The following is a 26,824-nucleotide window of genomic DNA, read 5'->3' on the forward strand; positions in this document are numbered from 1 at the left end:
AGACTGTGTCCTGACAGGGTGGAGTCAATGAGCTCAGAGAGCCCAAAGTACTTCTTATTTTCATGGTACAGGTCCACTCCCTGAAACAGAAGAGCAGCACCCGTCACTCAAATGCCACATTCACGGGGAAAGTCAGGGTCCACGGCCAGGTCTGCGGACTGTGTTTGACTGGCATTCTGATCTAAACAGTGCTGATCCTGCGGTCCTGTAGGTGTGGCACTTTGTAAACCTCATTCATTCTGCCGGCCTAGAGCAAAGAACAAAGATGGTGTGTTCCCACCAGTCAAGTTCCTCATTCATTGGGCCCCAATATCTTCATGGTGGGGGGTGATGAAGGGATGAACTCAAACTCATCCAGTGACTCTTACATCAACATGAAATTATTTCCAAATCAATGCAGAAACAGCTTTGACTTGAGTTGAACAAAGAGAGGTTGTCCAAAATGCAAAGGCATGAACTCTGCTTCAAACAGCAGAGTGGTTAAGCACCAGGACCAAGGAGCCTGACCCTGGGTCGTCCCCCAACAGTGGTCCAATGCCAGTGGCCCATCCCCTTCTTCTCATTCTTGCCATATGTAAATCAGATAGCCTCCAGCCCTTTGGCATAGATTCACAAGTATGAAGCACTTAGATTGTGGTCCATGGTAAGGACCACAGAAATATTGATTCTGATGGGATGGGAGCCAGACATCCATATCCTTGGGAGCCCGTGGGATGGCTGGGTCATTCTGAAGAAGTCCAGAATTCCAGGGCACTTATTCTTTGTGTACCCAGCTACAATCTAGCCATGCAGTATTCTCAGATTACCAGAACTGTGGGTTTCTGCTTTCATAAATGAGGACAGTTGGCCAGCTAAAACAAGCCTCCCAGGGTAGGGGGTGAAGAATGCTTTGAATGTGGCTGCACACCAAGCCACCCATGGAGAGCCCAAACCTCTCCTGTCTCCCAGAGCTCCATCTTCAGCATCTCTATCAGGTACCCGGAGAACAATCATTCAGAATGTTGCTCTGAGACTCAGGGCTTTGGTTCCCGGGTAGGGACCACCCATGGGTGAGCTTCCGAGATTTCTCCAAAAAGCCAAGAAATCTAACCCCCAATCCAAACCAAAGATCCAAGGAGCCGGAACCCACACATTCCCAACCGGGCAGGACTTCTACTAAAGCCAGTGTCTGCAAACCAGCAGACGGGTTACACCGGGGCCCAACATCACTCACATTACTGTAGGAGACTGGCCAGTGGATCTCGTTGTAGGGGCTGATGAGGGTGTGCTGTGTCTGCAGTGCGTACGGGAAGGAGGTCACGTGGAGGGTCACAATGTTGGGCGCCTCTTTCACCTCTCTGCAGTTGACCAGTCTGTCCACTAACCCCACAGAGGGGTCACTTTGAGAGTGGATGTTGTGAACAGCACTGCTGACAGGAGAGAAGGAAAGGGATGTTTCAATGGAATTACTAACTCCGGGTGATGATACAAGGGTAAGGTGGTTGATTAAGCATCTCACTAGGTTCCCCAACTTCACCTACAACTAAAGCTTCTAGCCCTGCTCATGGCTGAAAAAAACACAAAGAACGGGTTGGGGATTTAGCTCAGTGGTAGAGCGCTTGCCTAGCAAGCACAAGGCCAGGGGTTTGATCCTCAGCTCCACAAAAAAACAAAAACAACAACAACAACAACAACAAAAAACCTATAAAGAGGCAATTAAAGATGGTGTCTGTCAGGGACTCAGTACTGAGTGCTGATTTGTCCTGGTACCTGTCAGGGACTCAATCAGTACTCAGTACACACAGGAAAACTGACTATCAGGGAAGGAACTACAGTGCATTTCCTGCATGATGCCCTGGGTCCACTCTAGAACAATGATCCATACCCAATCTCATTCTGTGTCCAAAAGTGATGGGGATGTGAGTGAGGAAGGGAGGAGACTCGGGGGGCCACATGAGCCTCCTAATTTGGCAGAGGCTGTTGGCTTGCCCAGCATGCACAGAGTCCTGGGTTGGACCCTCAGCACTACATAAAACAGGGCCTGGTGGTGCACGCTTGTGATCCCAGCACTTGGTCGGTGGAGGCAGGAGGATCAGACAGGCAAGGTCATCCTTGCAAAGTGATGTTGTGAGTTCAAGGATGGCTTAGGCTACACAAGATAGGTCTTGTCTCAAATAACAACAACAACAATAATAATAACAACAACAACAACAACAACACCTACAAAATCAAAGTCCTACTGACTTGAGATGATTCTAAGATAACATAAGGGGGCAAATCCTACATTTGTTTGGAAGACAACATTGAAGAAATGGGAAACATTTTGGATCAGGGGTCTTAGCAGCCAGGCCCAGCCCAGGCTTTCATTGTAAGACAATGGCTTTGGCACACTCTTAAATCTAGGGGCCAAAATAAAAAAGCCAGTGCTTCATCATCTGGGTGCCAGGCAGCTGCCTGAGACGCTGTCCCCCAAATGAAAGTCCAAAAGACAATGAATTCTACCATTTTGGGACGCTCTATTCCTCCAACCCACATGCAGACTCTAGATTATAAACCCATTCCCGTCCTGGCAAGCTTAAACAGCTACTATCAGTAGCGATCAAAATCTTGTTCTCTGGCCTGCTCCAGCAACAAACTTCCTCCCCTCCACCAGAGACAACGTCTAGCTGGTCAGCTCCGAGGCCAACCTCTGGAGGAAGACCAACCTCCAGCAGTCTCCAAATGACCAAACACACACACACACACACACACACACACACACACACACACACACACACACATCTAGGGTGACATTCAGGAGGGGCCAACCCAGCCAGCCACCACCCACATCCTAAGCATGAGAGATTTCTAGCAAGGAGGGCATCACCCAACAGCGTTGGACTGTACTCAAGGCCTAGCTTGTCCTCCAACACCTCCAACGGGGCTCTCAACATCACCCGATGCTCCCCCTTCTGCGGCACTCAACCCTTGGAGATTGTGCCGAGTGACCTCAGAGATGACACGGCTCTGAGCTGCTGAAAACTGCCCACACCCTCTGCTTGCACACACCCAGCCCCTGTAATCATCAAGGCTTGTGCCCTCCTCCCCAGGGAGAAACATGTCACCGTCACAGACCAGGAGGTCTGACCTCACTAGATCCCAGTGGGCGTGGTCGTGGATGAGGACAAAGAGCGTGTGTGGGTTCTGGAAGGAGTTGTGCAGAAAGGCCTTAAATCTTGCCTGGGCCTCTGTGTCTAGTTTCAGGACGTGCTGCTCCGCCCTCTTCCTGGTCACCGGCTCTTTTTCCAGGCCCAGCTCCAGCAGAACCCCTGCAACACAGCAGAACATCTCGAGAGCTCCTCGGTTCTCATTCACCACCGACACACTTCCGGCAGCAGCAGGAATGTAGACAGTGGCGATACGTGGACAGGCGAGTGTCTCCAATCTCTGCAACCCAGGGAGCTGGGCGAGGGCTGGCTGTGTGCACAGCATCCCCACCCAAGAGTACTGGCAAGCAGGCTCCTAAATCTACAGCTCTCAAACAGGTTAGGACTAAAGCGTCTAACGAAAGCAGGTTCAGGCCATACAGGCCCAACATCATGCCACTGAGGAGGTAAGACATGCTATATGAACACTCGTTAGCCGAGGCCAGTCAAGCCAACTATTGGTTCTACCTTTCAGGTTCTACCTTTAATCCTGAGAAAAACCACTGTCTTTGGACATGTTTTGTGGTCTCTAATAAATGGGTGACAATAATAACTCGCTCCATCTCCCACACATCAAAACGTGGTGACAACATCCACGTGTGTGTGTGGGAGTCTGAATGTAATCGGCCCTTACAAGCTCATAGGGAGTGGCACTATGAGGAGGCGAGGCCTTGTTGGGGTAGGTGTGGCCTTCTTGAAGGAAACATATCCCTGTGGGGGTGGGCTTTGAGGTCTCATATATATGCTCAAGCCACACTCAGTGTCTCAGACCGCTTCCTGTTGCCTGTGGGGTCAAGATGTAGCTCCTTCTCTACTCTCAGCTCCTTCCCCAGCACCATGTCTGCCTGCACGATGCCATGTTTTCCTCCTTGATGGTGATGGACTGAACCTCTGAAACCATAACCCAGCCCCAATTAAATGTTTTCCCTTATGAGAGTTGCCATGGTCATGGCGTCTCTTCACAGCAATAGAACACTGATTAAGACAATGTGTGAGATGATGGATAGATCAAAGCTCCTCCCCAGGGCCTCAAAGCTCCTCCCCCAGGCCCTCAAAGCTCTTCCCCCAAGCCTCCAAGCTCTTCCCCCAGGCCTCAAAGCTCCTCCCCCCAGGCCTCCAAGCTCTTCCCCCAGGCCTCAAAGCTCCTCCCCCGGGCCTCAAAGCTCCTCCCCCGGGCCTCAAAGCTCCTCCCCTGGGCCTCAAAGCTCCTCCCCTAGGCCTCAAAGCTCCTCCCCTGGGCCTCAAAGCTCCTCCCCTAGGCCTCAAAGCTCCTCCCCTGGGCCTCAAAGCTCCTCCCCTAGGCCTCAAAGCTCTTCCCCTGGGCCTCAAAGCTCCTCCCCTAGGCCTCAAAGCTCCTCCCCCGGGCCTCAAAGCTCCTCCCCTAGTCCTCAAAGCTCCACCCCTAGGCCTCAAAGCTCCTCCCCTGGGCCTCCAAAGTTCCTCCCCCAGGCCACACCTCCTCTTTGAAAGCCCACCCCATGGCCCTACCTGAATGCCAGACATGGAACACGGTCTGCTGGTAGGTCACCTCTGACGGTGGAATGCAAATGAGAAAGTCCACCTTCTCAAAGGACCCCAAGTCCAGATTTTGGGTGCTGGAATCTGCGATTGAGCATACGTGCGAGAGGAGCTTCTGTGCCACCGCCAGCTGAAAGGGCCGGACACCCCGTGGCTCCAGATGGTAACCTGCAGCCAGAGCCCCGAGGGATCCCAGATGAGCACAGCAGCCAGCTACCACCCTCAATGAGTTGCCGTGCAGGGATGGGGGTGGCCTAGAGAGGCAGTCATAGTCATTAAGGGCATGCACACTCTCAGCCAGACCCCGGGGCAGCCTCTCAGGCCTTCTTCCTCGGATAACAAGGAAGCAAGCACTCGGGCGCCTGCTGACGCTAGGCTTGGGAAGGGGGACCATGTTCCCTGGAAGGGAAAGAAATGGCCACAGCTCCTCAAACCCTTATCTGAAATAACAACTGCAATAGTGTACTGAGGGAAAAGAAATCAGCACAAAGGAATGTAAGGAGAGGATGATCTCGCATCAAGTTAGGCCTATTTCTAGGCACACCACGGGAGGGAGCTTTAAAGTCTCAAAACTCAAGACAAATGCTGCAGAATCCAGACAGGTTTTCTCATGAGGTGGTGACCACACCTGAGACAGCCTGCTCTAACTCCTCACTGTGCACACCTGTGCACACTCCAGCCAACATTCACTGTCCACACCTGTGCACACTCCAGCCAACACTCACTGTCCACACCTGTGCACACTGCAGCCAACACTCACTGTGCACTGTGCACACTCCAGCCAATACTCACTGTGCACACCTGTGCACACTCCGGCCAACACTCACTGTCCACAGCTGTGCACACTCCGGCCAACACTCACTGTCCACAGCTGTGCACACTCCGGCCAACACTCACTGTCCACAGCTGTGCACACTCCGGCCAACACTCACTGTGCACAGCTGTGCACACTCCGGCCAACACTCACTGTGCACTGTGCACACTCCAGCCAATACTCACTGTCCATGCCTGTGCACACTCCGGCCAACACTCATTATCAATGCCTGTGCACACTCCAGCCAACACTCACTGTCCACAGCTGTGCACACTCCAGCCAACACTCTCTGTCCACACCTGTGCACACTCCAGCCAACACTCACTGTCCAGGCCTGTGCACACTCTGGCCAACACTCACTGTCCACACCTGTGCACACTCCGGCCAACACTCACTGTGCACACCTGTGCACACTCCAGCCAACACTCACTGTCCACAGCTGTGCACACTCCGGCCAACACTCACTGTCCACAGTTGTGCACACTCTGGCCAACACTCACTGTGCACACCTGTGCACACTCCAGCCAACACTCACTGTGCACACCTGTGCACACTCCGGCCAACATTCACTGTGCACACCTGTGCACACTCTGGCCAACACTCACTATGCACACCTGTGCACACTCTGGCCAACACTCACTATGCACAGTGGAGCTGTCCTTCCCTAAGCCAAAGCCACTCTCTCTACTATGTACTGTGCACACTTGTATCCTCTTCCTCTGTCATTCACTGTGCATGCCTGTGCCCTCCCCCAGCACTCACTTGTGCACACGGGAACCCCACTGGCATCCAGCATGGCAGTTTTCTTGGTAGAGGAAGCAGTGAATGAGGACGAGACATGGCCTTGACTTTCCTGGTGAAATTTGTCCAGCAAAATGTCAATGTCACCCTCTGCCCAAAACAGAGAACAGAAGTGGGTTTTTGCATCTCAGAGAAAGTCAGCAAACCTCTCTGGCCCAGCTCCTGTGTCTGGTCTTGGCCTGAAGTAATGTGTGGAGAAGGCACAGTCTTCCTATCCAGAGCAGTAGCCACAAGGTAGATCATACCGTGGCTCCACGGGTGATGGGAAATGGAGCACTTGAGGTCAGAGGTGGAGGGACTTTGTGCCTTCCCAGGCACAGACTGGTCCACAGAGCATTCTTGGAGTACATTAAATGAGTCCCGAGGGACCAGAAGCTGGGGGGGGGGGGGGGGGGGAAGGCTCTTAGTAGATGAATAGGCGGCAGAGATAGGGAAAAGAGAGCAGAAACCACAGGAAGCACCATGTGCTGTGGCCTAGCCCTGAAATTCCAGCACATTTGAGGCCAGTCTAGGCTGTCAAGGGAGACAATGTCTCAAAATGAGACAGACAGAAAGCACAAAACTCTTGTCCAACCTTGGAAGTCTATAGGCAGAGCAGGAAGACAGACAGCCAGCCAAAAAGCTTCATAGGAAGGAGGCGGAGGACATGTCAGTGCACAGCAGAGGGGCAGAGCACGGACGCTCAGCGGCAACAGATCTCAGGCACGAGGGGACCCCAGCAATCTCCCCTCCCCACACACTCACTCCTTTTCAATGTGTGCACTGGCACCTGCCTCTCACAGGCTTACCTGGACAGAGGCTGCTAAAAAAGGCCCCCAGGGAGTCCACTTTGCCCGTGACCAGCTCATAGTGGACTTCTCTCTGGTACTCTGCAGGGCTGAGGAGGCTTTCGGAGAGAATCCGGGCTTGGTATTTCCCTGGAAGACAAAAGGCAGCTGTCTGGGTCCTCAGTACAGAATCACCATGAGCTCTCAGATGACAGGGCCCCTGCCTGACCTACCCGCTCCCTGAGAAAGAAACAATCAAACTCTTGCCACATCCTCACCAAGGGGAGTAATACCAAGGACTCAAACAGCCAAGATCACCTAGAGAAAACCCCTGGGCCTGACTGTATGCCACAGACAAGTCTCCGAACCTCCCCAGACCCATTGGTTCCCAGTGGTTAACAGCAGCGTGGGCCTCACAGAACACAGGCCACAGTGCCAGACACACACCACAGAGGAACGGGCTTATTAACGTGGTGAGACTCAACCCCAGAAAAACAATTAGTAAAAACAGTAAGTTTAGGAACGAAGAACGTTAAGTGGCCACCAAGATGCTGCAGAGGAACAATGTAGACTTTAAATAAAAGTCATACAAAATCTTCAGGTTGAAAATATATACCATTTGGGGGCTGGAGAGATGGTTCAGCGGTTAAGAGCACTGGCTGCTCTTCCAGAGGATTTGGCTTCAATTCCCATTACCCACATGGCAGTTCACAACTGTCTATAACTCCAGTTCCAGAGGATCTGACATCCTCAGAGACACACATGCAAGCAAAACACCAATGCATGTAAAATAGAAATAAATTATAAACACACACACACACACACACACACACACACACACACACACACACACGCCTCTGTGCTCGGTGCTTACCTTACCAAGGAAATTCCCTCCAACACGCCATCCTGAATCCCAACCACCAGAGCAATGGCTCTGCACAGTAGGCTTTCAGGGAAATTATTTAATATTTAACTAGCAAAATGGACCAATATTTCTTATCTCAATCTGGTTCTTAGTTAACTGGGGGCCAGAGGAGTGGTGTGAGTGGACTTCTTAAAGCCAAACTTTCTAGCGTGGGCAATTCAGACTCCAAAGGTGGGCCCAGTCTCGAGGCCAGAGGCCAAATGGGCATTGCTGGTCTAGCCACTGACAGCCAGAATGTCTGTAACTAAGCATGTTTCCAGGGGTGAGAAACTGAGACCAGGGAAAGCCATCAATACAGGCTAGGATACAAACTGCCCTGCAACATAAGGCCCCCCATACACAAGAGGGGGACCCACCAAGGCGAGCGACCATTGCATGGCTGTCCCACTGGCTGAGGGGCAGCCAAAACTCACCAGTGACAGCAATGCACGAGTCGATGGTGGCGTTCCGGCAGGCACAGATTATGACCACGTAGTTGGTCTTGGAGAGTTTACCCTCGACGAGCAGCCGGAACATCTCGGAGAGGCCCTCGGCCAGGGAGTAAGTACACTCGATGACATGCACACTGTCATTGCAAGAGCTGGCAGCCAGACCTGCCAGCCAGGGCAGCTGCGCAGAGGTCACAGGGGTCACAGGGGCTGCCGTGCTGGGGGCTGGGGGGAAGGGCTGTGGAGGCGCCTGCTGGTACTGCCTGATCTCCGTCAGGTGTGATTCTCGCCAGGAGCGCAGGAAGATCTGCTCCAGGTCCTCCATCAGAGGCACCTGATCTGCAGCTGCAAGACATGGCAGCGGAGAGAGGACATCAGGGCCTGCTCCGCAGGTGCTCGGGCAGCTTGCCCCCAGTGCTACAGGCGTCTGAGAGTGCGTGGGCGTGCTTAAAAGTCACACAGCCTGAAATAGTGACGTCAAGTCACCAAGGCTTGGAGAATAGAGAAGATAAAAGGAAGCCACAACCGCAGAGAAACATACTCTTTCCCTCCATCTCCTGGAAGGATCATGGCTACTCCACTTGATTCTTAACCATCACCCTACAATCAGGTTTCCAGACATTATTGTCTCCCTGCACAGCACTGCCCACGGATGTAAATTATTCTCTTGGAGGGGCCATTTGCCCCTCCTCGTCACTACTGCAGATCTCTGCATTTCTTCAAGGAATCCCCCTGCAGGGACTTCTGAAGTGCGTGTCTTTAGGTACACCGCCTTACTTCCCAGGGATGCTGCATCATTTTATGTAAACTCGACATATGTTAGAGTCATTTGGGAAGAAGAGACGTCTATTGAGAAACTATGACCCATCAGATTGCCCTGGCTGCGGGGCAAGCCTGCCTGGGGTGCATTTTCTTGAAGGATGATTGATGTGGGAAGGCCCAGCCCACTGTGGGCAGTGCTACCTCTAAGCAGGTAACCCTGATGGTGTAAGAAAGCAAGCTGGGCAAGCCAGGAAGCAGCATTCCTCCATGGCCTCTGCATCAGCTCCTGCCCTGTTCGAGTTCCTGCCCCGATTTCCCTCAGTGATGGACTGTGATGTGTAACTGTAAGCCGAAATAAGCCCTTTCCTCCCCAAGTTGCTTTCGGCCATGGTGTTTTAGCACAGAAATCGAAAGCCTCAGCTTGAATTCTCGAAAGTCAGCTTCCTCCAGCATGCTGTGCATGACAACTCTGGTCCATCGCTCTCGGCATCAATGGGTACCATCTCTTGGGTACTGAGAAAAATGGCATGTTTTATTGCTCATGTGCCTCTCTTCAGAGACTAGGGAAGTCGAACATTCTTCAAAAGTCCCTGTGAGTGTTTTCCGTTGTGAATTACCTGGGTATTCTAACCTAGTATTGCCTTTGAGGAGCTGGAGGGGAGTCCTCAGACTTCCACCCAGCTCCCCCCACACCAGCTATGGGACCTTACCTGCCCTGCCCATAGGACAGCTCTGAATGCAGCCCAACACAAACACCACGAACCTTCTCAAAAACACCAAGATGCCTTTGCTACTTGAAAAACTCTGAGTGCACAGTGCTCAAGTGTGAACTCCATAAGCAACAGTGCTGGGCTGCAAAGGTCACAGGGCTGGCCAAGCCTGTTACAACTCCCCCATCGGTAAACGGCAGCTTGTAGCAGCAGCTCAGGGCAATGCCCGAGTCTAACTAGATGGGCTTTATAGCTTCATTTACTTTTCCACTTATTTCTTGTGTGTGCCATAGAACATGTGAGGAGACCAAAATGCAGCAGGCAGGACCATGTAGGTTCCAGGAATTGAACTCATCCCCAGGTTTGTGGCAAGCACCTTTAACCCCCACTCCCACCCCCCACCCCACCCCAAGCTACCTCATAGACAAAAATAGTTGTCTTTATTTCCTATGAGATACTTCTGGATTGTGGCTAGCTATGTGAAGTGGGGAATCGTATTAGAGCTGGCAAATTAGCTCTTATACCCCTTGTCTCTAAGTCTCTCCTTTGAGCACACATCTCTCCAGAGCCATCCCGTCCAGGCAGAGCCCCCTTGGAGGTGGGCTACACTCCCTACACTTATTTCTTTGCCTCCAATCTCTCTGACCTGCTCTTTTTTTTTTCCAAGATTTATTTATTTTATGTAGGAGTGTTCTATCTGCATGTACATCTTTATGTCAGAAGGGGACATCAGATCTCATTACGGATGGTTGTGAGCCACCACGTGGTTGCTGGGAACTGAACTCAGGACCTCTGGGCGAGCAGCCAGTGGTCTTAACTGCTGAGCCATCTCTCCAGCCCTGACCTGCTCTTAGATGGCTTTTGCCACCGCCCCCTCCTTCTGTATCCTTCCTCAAGGCGGCCAGCCTTCCATACGGCCAACCCGCAATGAATCACCAGTGTTACGCTGATGGGTGCTCAGCCCTTGACCTTGACACCGTTTCCTTTGGGGGGCCTCTGCATCAACCTAATAACACACACACACACACACACACACACACACACACACACACACACACACACAAACACAGTCTCAGTGAGCACCAAGCTGGCCCTGCAGAGGCTGCACCCACACAGAAGCAACAGACCAGCGTTCTTGGGCCTGCAGCACACGTGTCCTAACCCAAGAGAGGTGCTCATGGAAACACAGTAGTCCATGATGTGCTCCTGGAGTGACATTGCTCTAAAATCAAAGATACAGGGTGGGGAGGGGGAGGTGTGGAGAGCTGTCCTGGGTGGGGCAACAAGGCTCCTTTGAGGAAGAATCGTATGGCTCAAAACTCAAATGACAAGAAGGGGTAAGGGTCATAGATGTCCTAGACCAGAGCACTCTGCAGGGAAGTCGCAAGTCCTCAAGGCTCCAGCATGGGTAACACTGTTCAGGAGGCGACAGCTGGGCAGAGTGGGAAGATGGGAGTGGAAGGCTGGCAGCCACCAGACCTGGGGACAGATGCCAATTGAGCAGGACTGGAAACTGCCGATGAGCTCCAAGGAGGGAGGAGATATGGTCTGGTCCACAGTTCTCACAGACATGGGGACCAAGAGGCAAGAGAGGTTTGCGATGGGGGGGGGGGGTGTGTGTGGCAACGAAGAACGGGTGAGGCTGGATCCTGGGTGAAGCTTGGGAAGGAGCCTCAGAGAGACCGGATGCTGGATCTGCCAGAACCCTGCCCATCCTATGCTCGCTCACCCGCTGAGCCTCTGACTACCTGGGCACTGAGGGTCAAGCCTGAGCGCCTCACTGTCCACCAGTGACTGCTCACAGTGGATTACAGCTGGGCTGGATAGTTCCTCACAGACAACATCAAACCCATGTTTCCTACACTTACACCTTGGGGCCCAGCCTCTATGGGACTCAAGGGCTCTCCTTCCAGAGGGCAAAGGGCTTTGAGAGCCAGGCCACCAGAAGTGACCAACAATCTTTTCACCTGTTCCTACCACTCACTTTTCACTTATGCCTACCCCCCAACTCACACTCCCCCACTGTGTCCCCTCATACTGACAGTCAGCCCCCATCTATGGTCCCACCCACCAACACCCCCCCAACACACACACCTGTGCTCCCTCCTCAGCTCTTCACAAGGCTGTGCCTCCTGGTGGTCAAGTCTCTGCTCAGAAGCCTTCCTTGATGACCCTAAGTGGACCCCACATGCCCACACCCCATCAAGTTCTCTCTTGCTTGGAAGTGATTGGTCTCTGAACCACTCTATTGATTGCATCCTCCTTCTGTTTGCCGGCCCCTCCCTGGGAAGGTCAGGGCTTCATAATCCTCTCTGGCCCCCGGAATCTAGTTGCCCCCCTCCGTAAGATCCATCCCTAGCCCACAGCTGGGCACAGGCTCACCCAGCTGGACGAGGTAGTAGACGGTCAGCAACAGCTGCGTCTCCTCAGATATGGGCTGCATGGTGGAGGCGCCATGCTGCTCGTAGGCCCTGGAAAGTGACTGTGAGTTCTGGTAGCAGGTGTATAGCAGGGGACTGATGACCACATCGTTCAGGTTTCCACAGAGATAGGGGAAGTTCCCGTGGCCTAGGGAAGAAGAAAGCGGCCACTCAGCAACTGGTCTTGTGCTCAGTCTGAGTGGGGTACTGTTGTGGATCCCCTGACCATAAGAGCCAGGGGAGCTCTTGGGTCTCTTGGGGGCCCCTTTTCTGAGAAATCTCAGACCTCCTACAGCCCTTGATGACCTAGAACACCTGCTCTGCCTTCCTGAGACCTGGGACAGAAATGTCATCTGTCATATCCAGTCAGAGGCAGGACATTTGCATCTTCATGTTGTCCAGTCCCCTTATTTTGCAGTTGATCAAAGTTCTAGGCCAAATAACAGAAGCTTACCGAAAACCCAACAGCAATGACCTTGAAAGAGCTGGTGCACATAGCAGTGGGGACTACTGGCCAGACCTTGTGTCCCCAGGGCCAAGCCTTACACCCCACTGGGTGCTAGTGAGCAGAGCTAGCAAAACAGGTCCGTGTCCAGACGCCAAGTGAAGAACCTTGAGTGATGCTGGGGAGGGTGTTAGAAGCGACCAGATGGCTGCTCTTCAGGTAGAACCACCCAAGCGAGGGTCTGATCCCTTCTTTGCCATCATTAGCTGCATGACCCTAAGCAAGAACTTGACCTTCTCCAAGCCTTTGCACAATGGGGAGCTGTCCAATGGTCAGGGCACGATGTGAGTAGATGTTCTCCTTTGTCATCAAAACGACACCCAGTTGCATCATGTGTTGCTATACACAGGCGTCATGGGGGTGGTGGGGCGGGCTCCATGGGCCACGTCTTGAGAAAAAAATGTTTCTTGTACTTGAGTGGGATCTATTTGCTAAGACATATGCTGGCCAATACCCACAGCTCCAGGTCCAGAATTTAGGCACATTCTGACTCCGGGACAGACCTGTGAATTCACATCTCTGCTCACTCTCTTCAGATGCCATGGTGGGGGTCCACAAATGTGCTGGCTTATGAGGGGCATTGCAACCACAATGCAATGCAATACCTTCACAAAAGGGATGCCATGCTTGTCATGCCCGGGGCTCCTGGAAGCTGCCCTTAGAACCAGATGAGAGCTATGTTACAGAGTCACTAGCTGGGCCTGGGAGCCTTGGGGGAGGGGGTCAGAGAAGCGAGCATACTTGAGCAAAGAAGAGGGCCTGTCCTCTGGGATCACTCAGTACGAGATGAGAATGTGTGGGACTCCTTCTACTGTAGCTGGAGAGCTTCTCTCCAGCCCCTGCCAAGCCCTGTCAGTCTGACAACCCACTTATAAAATAAACACACAGATGTTTATATTATTTAAACTGCTTGGCCATTAGCTCAGGCCTACCATTGTCTAGCTCTTACTCTTATATTTAGCCCATTTCTATTAATCTATACTTTGCCACGTGGCTTGTGGCTTACCGGTACCTTACAGGTCTCCATTGATGAACCCATACAGGCTTGTTTGTTAACTATTTTGAAGGTAGAGCTGTGAAAGGGGGGGGGGGGCACAAGCCAGCCGCTGCCATGACAAGTGAGATATAAGGTACTGGCAAAGTATAGATTAATAGAAATGGGTTAATTTAAGTAGATAGGGAGAACCCTGGGCCATTAGGCCAAACAGTTTAAATAACATAAGCATCTGTGTGTTTATGTTATAAGTGGGCTACTGGACTGCTGGGGCTTGGTGGGACCTGGAAAGAAGCTCTCCAGCTACATTCTACGAAGATCGTGGTCAGCACAGATGCTGGCGGCCACCCCCGAGTCCTGCTACCTGCCCCAGCTCTACATTCTCAGCCTCTCTCACCCACAGAATAGCATGAAGGAATGCACAGCATGGTAGAGGGCGAGCCTTCAGGGCCCCGTGGGAGAACCGAAGGTCAGATCTGTAACCTCCTTTCTGAATCCTGTGTCAGGATTTTTGTCCCTGGGTTTGGGGACAATGCCTTGTTTCTGGAAAGGAAGCAGCGCCCTGTCCCACGAAGCAAATGAAGCCTCTGCCATCTTCCTGCCATGTTCCTGCCTCTCCTCCCACAAGCAGGATGTCAAATGTACAATGAAGGAAGTAGATATATCTGGTCCCGCACACCTCACCTCCCCCATCACTACTTGCCAAAGCTGCACACGGCGGCTCCCCACTTCAGAGTCACCACACAAAGATTTCTTCAGTTTATCCACAAGGCTACTCTGGGTAACACACCCAGCCACCACATGGAGGCGATCCAATCCTATCTTATTTAATGTTGCTATGGCAGTGACCCATGGCTGTCTCGGCCTAATCCAAATCAGAGTGTATGGCTCTGGGTGACTATGGAATAAGCCATGGGTTACTTTGTGTCACCCTCCCCTACCCATCCCTGGTGCTCTGCACTAGCTGGGTAACTATAACCCGGGTTCTGTGAATGAAGGGAAGGACAGTAAACAAGCAAATGAGTGTCATGACGAAGAGTTACTACATGCCTGCTGGGACAAAACGACATGCTCTGTCGTCTCGGCAGTCCAGAGCCTGGGCCCACTCCATTTTCTTGCCCTGGAGAGCTTTTAGTTTGGGTCAGGGGTGGGGGAAGGGAAATGTCTTTGGAGTTGGAGATTCCTTGCAGACCTCCTCCCTACCTCCACAGCTGGGTGCACAGCTGTACTTGCCTTTAAATATCACTGGCTTGGCCTTGCATATTTTCAGCAAGTTATCCGGAACAGACACTGGTTCACCAGAGGCCACCACCGGGAAGGTGACTGAAGTTGGTCCCACCAAGCCAGCCTGGGGCACGCAGGGTATGCCAGTACCTTCTAGAAACACAGCGAGCATAGAGATGTACCAAATGAGGCATCAGTCCCCAGTCCACCCGCTATCCACCCACTGGCCCACCTCCTTACTCACAAGACGTCTGAGCTCACTCAGCCCCAACTTCCCCACCAAGAGACACAGTCTTCTTCAGCACACAGGCCACTGAGTGGTAGAGAGGTTGCTTGTCCCTCCGCTACGTCAGAGCCTGGCTGCCCAGGACCCCCTCACTCATCCACCTACCCACATGTGCACACTTGCACACATGCACACATGCTACCATCAGGCCACACCACCCAATTTTGGGGTTTGGGCAAAGACCCCAGCCACTTACCATGCTTAGCTTTGCTGCCACCACCCTGAGGGAAGCCACCATCCGTGGTTGATTTAGACTCTGGGGACCACCCTTTGTGCCGTTTTTTGGGAGGCCCAGAGTTTGGCAAGATACCTAGACAATATTCAGAGCATGGGTTAGGCCACCATTGGGAACCGGCGTCAGTAAAACTCTCCCCTGATTTGGAGAGCATATCTGTTTTGTTTTATTTACAGAGCTGGGGTTCAAATCCAGGACCTTGTACATGCTAGGCAGATGCTCTACCACTGAGATACACCCCCCAACCACTGGTATTTTTTAAAACCACGCAGCTTAATGATGGATTTCAAGCCTCTAGTCAAGGATCAAGGCAAAAGGAAACACCCTGTCACTTTTTATAAATGTTTCCCTCCAAGGTTGGGTTTAAGCTGCATCTTCCCCAAGTTTGAGTTCTTTTGGCTTTTAAAAGAGCCTAAATAATAATAAAATCTACTGAGAAAGTGGACCAGAAGGAGAGAGAATGCATGTAAAATACTTAAATGGAACACTTAGCCAGGGATACACCGCCACCTCTGCCAACATCAACAGCATCACCTACACAGCAAACGTTCAGTGCACCAGCACGGTTTTGCCACTTGAGGGCAGTACCGATCCACCTGCACATCCCCTTCCTCCCCTCCAACCCCACCCTCACTCCTACCCAATCTGGAAAGCTAATTTCAGATATTAAAAAGCAAGAACAGAAGCTGGACCCACAGGCACTCGTGAGTCATCCCCGCCCACTCTAGATATCAATGTGCTCGTGACTCAAAACTATTCATAAATTAGGACCACTGGCTACCCTATTTTCTTTAAAAATCTGAACACAAATTTTCACATCTCTACAGCCCCGCCTCAACCTGCTGCCCTTTAAACTCACGTGGACACTTTAAAAACTATCTAGCCAAGCGTGGCAGTGCATGCCTTTAATCCCAGCACCTGGAAGGCAGAAACAGGCAGATTTGTATGGAGCTCAAGGCTAGTCTGGTCTATGTAGCAAGTTCTAGGCCAGCCAGGGCTACACAGCAAGATTTTTGCCTTTAAACGCAGAAAAGCAAATGAAAACCTGCCTGTCTGAATGCAAGCCTATTCCGAGGAACTGGAGAAGCTCAGCACTGTGGAATGGGTCATTCTGATAACCGGGGATCCTGGGTGATGAGAACCTACAGTCAGAGCGGAGCCCTGAGGACTGAGGGTAATGTCTCCCTCAGCTTAGGCAGAGAACATACACAGACCTGGCTGTCCCTTCCGTCCTAGGCTCTGCCTAGAGCTAGTTACCACATGGAGCCCCTGAGGGGATGGGAAGAGCACACACCCTGTCACGAGCGCCCAGGTTATTCTGAGGCAACAGCACTTTGAGAATGGCCGCTGTAGAGTCCCTTGAAAGGAACCCTAAATGCTACCTATCTTCAGACTGACCAAAGTGGACGAGAACAAAGTCAAAACCAAACAAACACAGAGGTAAAAGGACATGAACTACTTGGCTTACGAAGAGCTTTCAAACCAACAGGGGTCTTTGCCCTCAAAGACAGGGCTGTCACCTCTGCCTCAGGTGTCCCACTCCCCAAACCCTGGCCCCAGCAACAGGGGAAGAGCTCTCAGAGACAGGACCTGGTTCCTCTAGGCAGTGGTCCCGAACTACAGGAGGGTGGGGCTGGAGCTGAGGATGCTGGAGAGATCTACAGGCATCTCCTACTCTAGGTCAACCCGGAAATGTCTCTACTGGATTCTAAGCCAGAAGGTGGTCTCACAACATCACCAGGGACAACAGCGCATCACAGTGTGAGCCAATTATTATTTTGCTGTCTCTAGAAGGAACCCTACTTGGCTTTTTTTTTTTTTTTTTTTTTTTTTTTTTGGAGGCGGTTCATTATGCAGCTCACTCAGGGCGGGACTTTTAGCTTCCTGTCCCCTTCTGGGAGCACCAGCCCTCCTCTGAGACAAAGCGCCTATTTCCCATCCTCCGCCAGGGGGCAGCATTTCGCCAAGAGCAGCGAGTGGAAGGCCTCACTCAATCAGAAGCAGTTTCTAGCATCCTGCTTTTGAGTGTCCCCAGGACAGCCAAGGCATGGTAACTCCGACACATGCCTGTGCTCAACTCCGTGACCCAGGTCAGCCAGTGTCTCTGAGTCCGTCCTTCCCTCAGTCAGGCTCTCCCAGAGCCAGGTGCTAGGGACCGCAAGGTGAGCCCTGAGAGAACAGTGAGGTCTTAATGAGGTCACCAAGGGACGTGAACAGCTAAAGGCAGAGAATGAACTTCAAGGGGCTAATTCTAGAAGGCCTTTGAGATCCCAGGAGGAAACTTGTCCCCACACCTCCACAAAGTAGGCTGGGAAAGTTCTAGACCAATCCTGCAGGAGTTTCTGTAGGCTCCCTGCCCCAAACCAAGGTCCTAGGGCCCCCAGGCTGAAAGGATCTGGTCCATGGTTGTATGAGGTGAGGACCAAGTGTCCACAGAGCTCAGGAAGATTCTGTGGACAGCAAGGGGCTTCCTGACCTGATGACCATGGGCCACTCTTCAGCCCTGCCCTGCACCCAAGCACCTGGAGAAGAAAGAGCCACCAGAGGAAGGAGGGAGTCCTGAGGGAAGGGGTGGGGACTGATAAAAGTTCCAGAATGTGAAAGCTAGTCATGACTCAGAGAGCCTTGGATTCATGGGGGGCCTAGAGGGGGTTGCTCCCTCAGCAAATGGCTAGCTACACAATGGACATATTTGGGCCAGAGAAGCCTTCTGGCACAATGGAGGTGTAGTCCAGCCAAGGGTGCCTCTCTGGACCTATCTCTTCCTTGATGCTGGAAATAAAACCCAGGCAAACACACGCTACCCAGGAGCTGCAACTCCATCCCGAGGACGGACATTTCTAAGGGCCTTTCTAATTTAATGTCTCCGACCCTAAGCTCCAGCTCAGCTGTGTACACAGGGTTGGCATGGGGCATTGGGGGTGGGGTACAGAGAAGATTTGCTGTAACGTTCTTAGGGTCAGCGTGGTGGGAGTCTGAATACAGTCCCCAAGTCTCTTTGCCCCCTTCCCCCCCTCTCATTTGCCCAGGTGTTAACAGGGCAGACTAATGGTGGGCTGACCCTGGTAATAGTAGCCAGTGACAATCAGTGAGCTCTGGACATGCAGCCAAGACACACAGCAGCAGGAGATCCTCTTGCTGTCCTGGGGTGGCATTCTTAGCCCCCAAGAAGGGGCAGCTGAAGAAGGCTGCAAGGCCCACTGCCTTCAAGACAGCACTGGGCTCTGGATTCATACGTATCTGCTCTGACATCATCTTCCCCTGACACTCCCAATCTTCCTGACACTTGCTTCAAGAGAGGTCACCTGCCACCAGCACAGAGCCCTCATGGCCCATCAGCATGCACAGCTCACCAACACAACATGAGACTCTGGAGCCTCCAGGTCCTGGACCTCCCATGTACCCTCTGGAAGGGCTCCAGCACCCCCGGGGCCAGAAGCCCTACCTAAGCCTGAGGGACGAGGCAGGGCTGACAGGCTGCTCTTGGCTAGCTGTGGGTGCTTGGGGGACTCCTTGCCGTTGAAGACGGTGGGACCTGTGGCTGTGGTCCCTGAGGGGTGATCAGAAGCCGGTCCTGAAAGCAGAAAGGATGGAAAGGGGTCAGTCATACCACAGCCAGAACCAGAACCAGGCAGACACATTAGCTCCACGCTGGTGAGTCCCATCGGAGCGCTGGTGAGTCCCATCGAGAAAGCAGGTGATTCTGTCACAGACAGACACACATGTACACACACACACATATACATGTACACATTGCCCACACACCCAAAAACCCACACACACATGCAGGTGTGCATATAGAAACACATGCACACCTGTGTGCTCATTCTGGCCAATGTGGACATAAATGTGCACATATGAATGCAAACTCATTTCTAATTTCACATGCATGTACCCATATGCACAGTATGTATGCAGGAACCATATGCATGCTCTCCTGCTTATACAGACAGATGCACAGAAACATACTTAATAAACATGCAAATTTACAAGGAACAAATACACAAATACACGTATGAACATTTAGAAATACATACACGTTCCTGCTTACACTTGAACATGTGAGGAGACATGAACATGATATACATATGAACATGAACGCACAAATACCATGAACCTTTGGCTTTTACCCCAGAAGGTCTAGCATGGGTAAAGGAAGGTCCTGGGGTGCATGTGTAGCCAGGACTTCCTTACCTGTAGCCCCACACCTGAGATGGTTGCTTCTTACCTTCTTTTGCCTCTGGAGTTCAGTTTGTATCAAAACACAACGGAGAAGCCTGGCAGGTTGGTTGCCGACAGAGTCGGGGCTACTTAGAGAGCTCAAGTTTCCTAAGTCTTGAAACTAATTCTGGGGCAACCATGGTCTCTGATGCTATGAGGAAGCCAATGCTGGCTGGAATTGTAGGAACGCTTTCATGAAGTGGCCCATGTGACAGCTACAGTGTGGTTCTGGGGCTGCTCAGCTTGTGTCCCAACCACAGTCCCATTACTTACAAGCTCTATGACCTGAGACACATACTCTCCAAATTTCAATGTCTCCTCCATAAAATGAGGGTCATGATAGCAACTGGCAGAGTCACTGTGTGAAGGACCCAGGCGGGCAGACATCTAGTGTATGGGACAGAGCTGGCACAGAACAAGTACCATGAGGGGCTACTGTTACTATAATCTCATTTAATTCTTATAATCACCTTGTGAGCTAGACTGAAAAGGACACCCCTGCCCCCAGGTTTACATATGGAGAAACAGAGTTAAGTTCCAGGAATTAAGTGAATTGCACTACCATTCAGCCAAAGACAGCAGTGCTGGTGTCTACACCAGGTGCTTGGACACCAAACAGAGGGTTCCCCAATGCACAGTGGCAAAGGGAGTGAAGAGCCAGGACATTGAGGAGGAAGAGGTCAGAGGCCAGCCTGTGGAAGGGAGTCTAGAGCTCCTGAAGGACAGCATGTCCCAGCCCCAGTGAGTGATGGGTCTGCAAAGCCCAGGACACTGGTTTCACTCCCTGGGCAATGTGCCACACTGACTTTCTGGGCAGGAGGAATAAAAAACCACCAATGGCCTCCCAGAGTCCTCAGGAAAGCTGATGTCTCTGGACAACAGAAACCACACTTACTCACAGGCATCATCTGTGTGGCTCAGGGCCAGGCGTATAAAACAGAAACACCTGGGGTACAAACTTGCCTCCCCCGAGTCCTCTTTGTGAGGTCCTGGGCAAGCCTCAGCCTCCATGGAGCCTGAATTTCCCAAACATTCCACTGTTCCCAGGGCATGGCGAGCTTTAGTGAAATACATGGAGAATATCTCACACTCATCACGGGATAAAGGACAAGAATCTGACCTCTGCCCCTCCTAGAAATCCACTTGAAATGCTGGCTTGACACTTACCATCCATGGAACTCTGTGTTGTGACTTGGGGATGCAGGATGCCAACACTGGGGTGATCCCATTCCTTATCAAACAGAAGAGCAGGCAAGCTCTCCAAATGAAAGCCCACAGGGGCATGTCACTAAAACTTACAGACTCAAAGTGACATGGAACCACATCACACAAAGTGAAACTTACAAAATGGCACAGAAACGACAAGACTCAAAGTGCGCCCTTTATTTATTTCCCAGAATGCCGGCTCCCGGTGCATGGCATCAGCACCCGGGACACCTCTGGGTGCTCTCACCTGGCTGTTGAGCTCCTGCTGGAACGCTGGGGTTGGTCCCAGGAACGGGCTCACTGGGGAAGGCCGTCAGAGACCCTGAGCTCTCCAGTGGAGGGAACAGGGCACTGGAGCAGGTGTTGGTGGAGTTCTGCCGACTTCTGAACTCTAATGGAGGCAAGAAGCAGGTGTGAGGCTGGGCGGTGGCGGCACATGCCTTTAGTGCCAGCACGTGGGAGGCAGAGGCAGGCGGATCTCTATGAGTTTGCAGCCAGCCCAGTCTACAGCCAGGATAGCCAGGACTATACAAAGAAAGCCTGTCTCAAAAAAAGAAAAAAGAAAAGAAAAAGAAGAGGAGGAAAAGAAAGAAGAGGAAGGGGAAGAAGAGGAGGAGGAAGAAAAAGAGGAAGAGGAAGGCTAGGAAGAAGAGGAGAGAGAGGAGGAAGAGGAGGAAGAGGAGGTGGAATCTAACTGGCTCTTAGCCATGACTGGGGAATGACTTCCTAGCGTGGAGCTGTGTCTACAGAAGCCTGGGGCATATGAGCATCTATCTATAAAGGACACTGGTGCCACGCTAATCTCTGTTTCTGTGTGTTGCAGGACAGAGACACCATGTTCCATAAATGGTTCCCTGCCAAAGGGTGGCTCTATCCGTAGAGTAAGAGTGTCCAGCGGTGGGAACAAGAAATATACTTCATGCAACTGAGCTCTCTGAGCCCTGTGCTTAACGTCCAAGGAGACACTGGGTGACGCCCCCAGGTAGAGACCATCAGCACCTCCCTCCGCCCTGCCTGCAGCAGCAGCTCTAACTTGTGAGCAGGATGGAGAGCTGGACCCACAGGAAGGCCAGCTTCATTCATAGGGCCTGGGACTGAGACTGGAGCATGGCAGGAGCTTTTTAAAGGGTAATACATACAGTAAAGAAAGAAGAGAAAATGAGAGGGAAGTGAAGAACAGCACTCAGGCAGTCTCTCACAACTGAGACCTCTTCCTTCCACTCAAAGAACCTGTGTGGAACATTCCAGAATATGCAAAAAAGGTGGGGGACAGAGGGGCAGCTGTCCTGGACATTTCTGGAACGTTCCTTCTCAGATACAGTCCACTACCTCCGCCCCAGGGCAGGCCTCAGAACAGCCAATGCCTTAGCTGATAAGAGAGTTACAGAGGAGACTAAGGAAGGCCACAGTGCAGCCTTTTCCTAGGAAAGTCAGAGCCCAGCTCACCCCGAGGAACCGGCACCCCAGAGTTGGTCTCTTTGGTCACAACGAGCAGAGTTCAGGGATGCAGACGGTGGTGATGGTGTGGTATTGTTCAACACCCCCCCCCCCACACACACACCCCGTTCTCCAAATCAGGGTTTCTCGGCTTCATCCCTGTGACACTGGGGGAATCGTAGCCTCTTGCTGGGGACCACCTTACACACTGAGGGTTTTTAGCAGTATACAGGGGCAGCCTGTAGACACGATGATCAAAAGCATCCCTAGGCAGTAAATGTCCCTTGAGAATAAAATCATTGTCCCTTATACCTCCCCAAAAGAGGCTCAGCACTGGGTGGCCCTCTGTTAGTGTTTGCCCCCGAGGGGTACATCTATCACATAGTAAGCTGACGGAGTACCGCTTACACCAAGGAACATCTTCAGTGCCATGGGCTTGCCCTCCTGCTATATACCACTGTAGAGAAGTCCCTCCTCCTCCCCTCCTGGCCCCACAATGCCCACTGGGGATACATTCCCAGCTCCCCACCCCCTCCCCTCCAGTTCAAGCCCGGCCCCTCACCCGAGCCTTTCCAGCAAATCAAAGGTCCTTTGGTCAGTGCCCCTTGTGCATTCCGGACCAGATAGTACTTGAGGTGTTTCTGTTTCTTGGGCTGCGTGCTCAGCTTCAGGTTGATGTGGTTGGAGAATTCGGTGAAGTAGCAGAAGCCTTTCTTCCCACAGCCAACACAGTTCCCAGAGAAACCTGGGCAGGAGGAAGCAAGCCATGAGCCTCCCTGCCTCCCCTTCCACTCCCTTCCAGCCTCGTCCTCAGTCACCGTTCATCAGGACTCTGAGCATTTGCAGCCCACATCACCACTCAGAGAATGCCACAGGCATGGTAATCAGGCTGAGGAGTCAAAACTACCTTGCCTCAAACAGGAACAAAGAGACTGGGCCACAGAAGCGAGTGTGGGGGATTTCACCCTCTTGGGGGGTGGGGGGGACATATTGAAAATCCCACCTACGTGAATGTAGTCCACACACACAGTGGAATTTTATCCAGCCACAAGGAAGAACACAATTGCATCATTTGAAGGTGGTGGAAAAATGAACAGAAATAGAGATCATTATGTTAACAGTGAAATCAGTCAGACTCAGAAAGACAAACATTGCATGCTTTTTTCTCATATGCAGAATCTGTATTTCAAAGATATGTGTATGTATATAATTCTGTGTGTGGATGGGTGTGTGTATGTATATATATATATATATATGTATATATATATATATATATATATATATATATATGTACATATGCATATATATGTACACATGGGGCTTTAAAAGAGGGGTGAAGAGGTATAAGAGGATAATGTGGGAAGAGAGACAAAACTTTACCTATTTTCTCTGATATTCAAAATCAGGATTTTCTCAATAAGTATATGTGACATATATCATCTATACTTATACACCTAGTATATATCGCTTTAGAAACATAACAAAGGGGTAACATTCAGAGAAGGAAGGGGTCTGGGGGATAGGAGGAGGGATCAGTGAGGGTAGCCGGGGACAAAGATGAGCAAAAGATGATGCCAGACATACAAGGAAAGGTCATAATAAAACCCAAAGGCCTATTCAGTCAGTCAGTCAGGTAGATCAAAAAATACCAAACACATGGTGGGGACCCTGGGAGTGGGACCCAAAGTTCAGCAGCCAGCAGAGTGGAGACACTGTTCAAGAACACGGCTGTGTCAGGGCAGGTCATCTTCCTGCTGCGATAGACAGGCCTCTCCGCCAGCTCGTGGCCCTGTGCAGGCCATCCGAGCAGGGAGAGAAACCTCCTCCTATGACTATGGACATGCAGAGCATGCGTTTGAAAGGGTCTCTACAAAGCAGGAAGCCGTTCCGATTCCGACGGAACCGGCCCCAGGCCTTGGTTAATACAAGAGACGTGTAACAACTTGACCTCTCCATGTGACCGCTGCTCCTGTGTAAGCCATCCCAAGACAACCTTGCTCTGTCGATGGCAGGTCTGGCTCCTGTGAGTCCAAGGTCCTGGGTCAAGGGAGGCTCTGAGGCAGGGCCACACTTACTTCCTGTATCATGCCCCTGCTTGGTGGTCTCCAGAGGTCATTTTGCGTGAGGCCAGAAAAGCCACACGTCTCTGTATCAGCCCTGCTCATATACAAGTTGTCCTGGGGGACTCTGGCTAGTATTCAGAAGACATCCAGTAGGTGAGATGAAAGTTTAAAAAACTTCCCCAGAGAAGACTCCACGCTGCATAAAATCTCTAACCTGCATTTTAATATTGTACAAAAAGCCTTAGAAACAAGGGGAAACTTCAGCCTGGCTGGAATAGGTACAGGGTGACTTAGTCATCTGAATCCGATTCATACTGCACCAGTGTGAACAGGTAAGGCAGCACGGACATGGGCAATGCTGAGTGGGACTTGGGGGAAGCTAACGTGCACACGGTGGCCGGGACACTGTACCATTCACTGTCAAGTACAGAGGGCACTTGGCTTAACTGACCCCATTGCCAGTCGCTACAGAAAACAAAATATTCCTGTGAAATCAGCAGAAACAGACCCAGAAAGTGGCGTTTAACTGCACACCAAGGATGAAGTCCAGATCCACAGGCCCCAATCTTCCACCCATCGCTGGTTTCATCTTTTCCTCACTGAGACAAAATGCCTCTTAACCCACCTACTCCAACTACCCCTAACCTGCCCCTGCCTCAGTTTCTTCCTCCACAAATCCCCTACCCATGTCCATCCCTTCCATGGTACTCAGCTCCTGGACTCAAGAGAGGGGACTGGCACTTTCCCAGGCTCCCTCACTCATCTTGCTCAGGGTCCTGGAAGGTGCTCAGCATCAGGGAAATGTATGCCTTGTCCCCCCCATAACTCTCCCTGCCCTTCCAAAGGGCCATGCTTTGGTGGGACTGCATACATGTGGGGTTGGATCGGTGTAAGCATATGTGTGCTGATGGAGAGCACTGTGTAACAACATTGCCAAGAAGGTAAGAAAGAGAGGGATAATTAACCAATTGATTAATAATAAACACTTCTATTTAATCACTGGCCTCCAACCTAGGAACCCTGAGACACAGAGCCTAACTGGCACCCAAGAATACAATCCGAAAAAATGTCCAGGGTTCCTGGTGAGGAAATTCTAAGCCTGAGTGTAGAAAAAACACTAATCAAGACACAGGACCTTCAAAGTGAAGGACACTGAGAGACCAGCTATCCGGGCTACAAACCATGTACATGGCACCCTCATGGTGTCAGCTACTATGCCATCAGGGAAGTGACTTCAGTCATGTGGAGTGGTCACCCCTGGTGACTCTGAAGTGAGAGGATGCTCCAGTCCAGCTGTACAGTGGACAGGTGGACAGCTGCAGACAGCAAGCAGACCACAACAGTGAAACCTTCCAGCTGGGGACATAGAAGTCCAAAGAGGCAGGTGGGGGATGAGGAAGGAAGCCAGGGTGAGCGCGCAGGACCTAGCCTGGAGGAAAGGAGCAGCGCGAACCATCAGCTGAGCAGATGATGTCATCCTAAGACTTCAGGAAACCCCCTGAAGGGCAATGAACACTTTCAAGAAAGGGTACAACACGGAGCCAGTCCTTTGGGGAATCGACCTCGGGCCTGAGAAGTTTATAAAAGTCTCATCAGAAAAGGAGATATGTGGACTAAAGATTCAGACTCCTGCTGGGCATAGATGCCAGAAAGGGAGGGACTATTCTTCCCACCCAAAGTGGCCTGTACAAACAACCCTCTTCTAACCACCTGAACACCCTGGCTGGGATCATCCCATGGATCTGATTTGGCAACTAGTACGTTATCTATTTAAGCCCAAATGGACACTGCATGTGCAAGCCGCTGTGTGAAACATGCCCACCTATGGAGAAGGCCCCGACCACCACCTCTCCCCATGCAGCAAGCAAGCAGGAACACAGAAGTCAACAGGACCGGGGTTCAAGTCCTGACTCGAGAGTATCAGGCAGGTTCCTACACATCTCTGAGCTTCATTTCCACCATTTGCAAACACCATGATGGGAGCTGGTATTTATTGCACAGCCACCATGTGTCAAGCTGTGTGTGTGAGTTCTTTATGTTACCAATGTCCACCACTCCCCTTTGAAGCTCATGAACCCCGCAATATAACCCATAGCGTCTCCAGTTTACAGGTGAGGGGATCAAGGCACAGAGAAGTGACTTACCCACGGCCTGGTGGGGGGGCGAGCCCCGCTTTTCTTAGTTCGCTGTGCCATCTTCTCCGCAAAACCGCCCCACAGGGACACTACAAGGGTTAAGGTGTCTCCTGGATAGCTAACCTGTCCCTGACTCGGAGCGTGATGTCCTCTCTCCTTCGGCTTGGACTCAGTGGGAGCGAGGAGAGGGTAGGCGGCCAGAGATAAGA

The 26,824-nt window shown here is 51.6% G+C and overlaps 1 protein-coding gene across 1 annotated transcript in view; it reads right to left on the reverse strand.

Moving 5' to 3' along the window:
- Positions 1-26,824, reverse strand: part of Greb1 (growth regulating estrogen receptor binding 1) — a 131,152-nt gene that overhangs the window by 33,828 nt on the left and 70,500 nt on the right. Inside the window, exons 7-19 of the mRNA XM_036171406.1 lie at positions 22,980-23,162; positions 21,228-21,371; positions 18,999-19,127; positions 15,515-15,628; positions 15,042-15,185; positions 12,272-12,457; positions 8,403-8,762; positions 7,086-7,214; positions 6,259-6,387; positions 4,653-4,850; positions 3,107-3,287; positions 1,214-1,409; positions 1-80 (exon numbers count right to left, since the gene is read on the reverse strand). The exon at positions 1-80 is cut by the window's left edge and continues 57 nt beyond it. Coding sequence (XP_036027299.1) covers positions 1-80; positions 1,214-1,409; positions 3,107-3,287; positions 4,653-4,850; positions 6,259-6,387; positions 7,086-7,214; positions 8,403-8,762; positions 12,272-12,457; positions 15,042-15,185; positions 15,515-15,628; positions 18,999-19,127; positions 21,228-21,371; positions 22,980-23,162 — 2,173 coding nt within the window. The remainder of the gene's footprint in view (positions 81-1,213; positions 1,410-3,106; positions 3,288-4,652; positions 4,851-6,258; positions 6,388-7,085; positions 7,215-8,402; positions 8,763-12,271; positions 12,458-15,041; positions 15,186-15,514; positions 15,629-18,998; positions 19,128-21,227; positions 21,372-22,979; positions 23,163-26,824) is intronic.

The sequence above is a fragment of the Onychomys torridus genome, chromosome 21 (genome assembly GCF_903995425.1).
Source record: "Onychomys torridus chromosome 21, mOncTor1.1, whole genome shotgun sequence".
NCBI classification, from domain to species: Eukaryota; Metazoa; Chordata; class Mammalia; order Rodentia; family Cricetidae; genus Onychomys; species Onychomys torridus.